General features: G+C 31.8%; 1 protein-coding gene across 1 annotated transcript in view; it reads right to left on the bottom strand.

Moving 5' to 3' along the window:
* Positions 1-2,055, bottom strand: part of LOC100183071 (histone acetyltransferase KAT2A) — a gene marked incomplete at its 5' end in the record, with an annotated part of 7,042 nt that extends 4,987 nt beyond the window's left edge. Inside the window, 7 exons of the mRNA XM_002123160.3 lie at positions 5-68; positions 312-445; positions 795-932; positions 1,167-1,282; positions 1,477-1,564; positions 1,827-1,904; positions 2,005-2,055. Of these exons, the coding sequence (XP_002123196.3) occupies positions 5-68; positions 312-445; positions 795-932; positions 1,167-1,282; positions 1,477-1,564; positions 1,827-1,904; positions 2,005-2,055 (669 nt within the window). The remainder of the gene's footprint in view (positions 1-4; positions 69-311; positions 446-794; positions 933-1,166; positions 1,283-1,476; positions 1,565-1,826; positions 1,905-2,004) is intronic.
* Positions 2,056-2,059: the final 4 nt, after the last annotated feature.

Consider the following 2,059-nt stretch of genomic DNA (forward strand, 5'->3'; position numbering starts at 1 on the left):
ATACATCAACTGTAGCATGGTGGACGAGACTTTCACAAAACTTTGGTACACGACAGTAACATAGCCATCTGTAAGAATGTATGGAATGGTTATGAATGTTACTTGCATTTTTTGTTGACTGATGGCTTGTCTAAATTGTCAGCCATACAGAGAAAACAATCATACACAAAGGTACATATGTGGTAACTCCTTAGTTAGAATGAGGTGTATGAAACAGAACATCCGTTTATAATCACTGTCGTTGCCCCACCATTTTCCATTTATTCATTATGTAGTACACCACATTTACTTTTTTTCATAATATAACATACCTCGTATAATTCATCTTATATTCATTAAAATCATCAGCTTGGCCACGTGAGGTTCTTGTTGATGGAGTTTCAAGAGTCTCTTGATTCAAACAGTAAATAAATGTCTTTGCTAACTCATGCATGATCTGAAACTCCTGAGCAAGAAAGATTCTTTTTTAGTTTACATACCTTTTATTCTATGTGGGTCCCGCAACGTGGCACGCCATGGGTGCTAGGCCAGAATTGGGTTTACATATTTTGCATAATAAACCAAAATAGAACCATGTTTTATGTCTTAACATGTGTGAAACTCAGCAATGCAACCCACTAAGACAGTAGAAAAAAAAGAACCTACTCCAAAAATTAATAACCTACTAAAATGCCTAAAGGACACTATTCACTCCCTAATAAATAACAAACTTTTTTTTGTCGCAAATGGCCAAATCCGTAAATAATTCGGTTGTAATAAACATAAAAAAGTCACCTTTAAATAAAAAAACAAACCTTTTGTGGTAAATGGCCAAACTTGTAAATAATAAAGTTGGTAACAGCTTTCCCAATACTAGGTTGGCTGAATGGAGGTGAACCAAGTGGACCTTCAATTACTGGTCGGCTAGTTTGCAGAGTACATTTTCGTAGAAGCTACAAACAATTTATTTATTTTTTTGTTTAATATGCAGGGCATATTTAAAAGCAACATTTTTTGTTTTTGTGCCTCTACAACTTTTTTTTTTGTAGTAAAAACAATTTGTGCCACCCTGCCAGGATAAATTACAGCTTGCACACAAGTATTATAAAAACACTTTAATACATTTGAAATTTAAAAGAAAAACACATCTTGTTACAGATAATTTTGGAATTAAAACTTTAACTAACCCGATATAAATAAAAATAAACTTGTTTTGTATCGGTATCTTCTTCTTTTTGAACACAAACAACAAGATTTTCAACATCAACAATCATGCTAAGCAGTCTGTTGATTTCATCATCCTCTGTTGAAAAAAAGAAGTAAATTCTGGGTATTTATATTTATAATTTTAGAGGATAGTGGGGTTTTGAACTTTTAAAATTTTTTTTAGGGAAAAAAAATCATTGCACATCTGGTTTTTACATGTTGATAAAGAAAGGTTTAAAAAACAATTGTAGAATGGCAATTGCTTTGGGCTGCAAAATATTATCAACTTACTAGCTGCATCTAAATGCTTAACATGTGTAGAAAGTGGATGATTACATGCGCGACATGGGTCTTGTAGTGTTACAGTGGTCGTTAATTGCTGAAAAACAAAACAAGTATGTAATTATTATCGAACAGGCTATTGGATTTAAACAATTGGTCAAACTTTTATGCAAAAAAATTATTTGTAACATGGTTCATGTAAAAAGCAAATCTGGAATGTTAGCATTTTATCACTGGTGAATACATCAAATAAAAAGTACACGGGTAAGGCAACAGTTAAAAAACACAAATATACACAACCTTATCCCACCATAACAAGTATACTCATAATTAATTGTCACATTTTTGTTAAAACCTACTTGGCTACTTGTTTGGTTCTCACCAGAATTTGACGTTGATTGTGCATTTTTCCAACCATTACATTTGCAATTATCATCCTGTAATTCATAAAAAAATTCAAAAAATTTGAATACAAAAATCGAGAATCAAGATTTTTTATCTTGTTGAAAAAAATTTAAATCATGCCAGAAAAATTACCTTGCAAGATGAATAGACTCCGATTTTTTCCAACTTCTTAATACGTGGGTAATTT

This window comes from Ciona intestinalis, chromosome 7, assembly GCF_000224145.3.
Source record: "Ciona intestinalis chromosome 7, KH, whole genome shotgun sequence".
Lineage (NCBI taxonomy): Eukaryota > Metazoa > Chordata > Ascidiacea > Phlebobranchia > Cionidae > Ciona > Ciona intestinalis.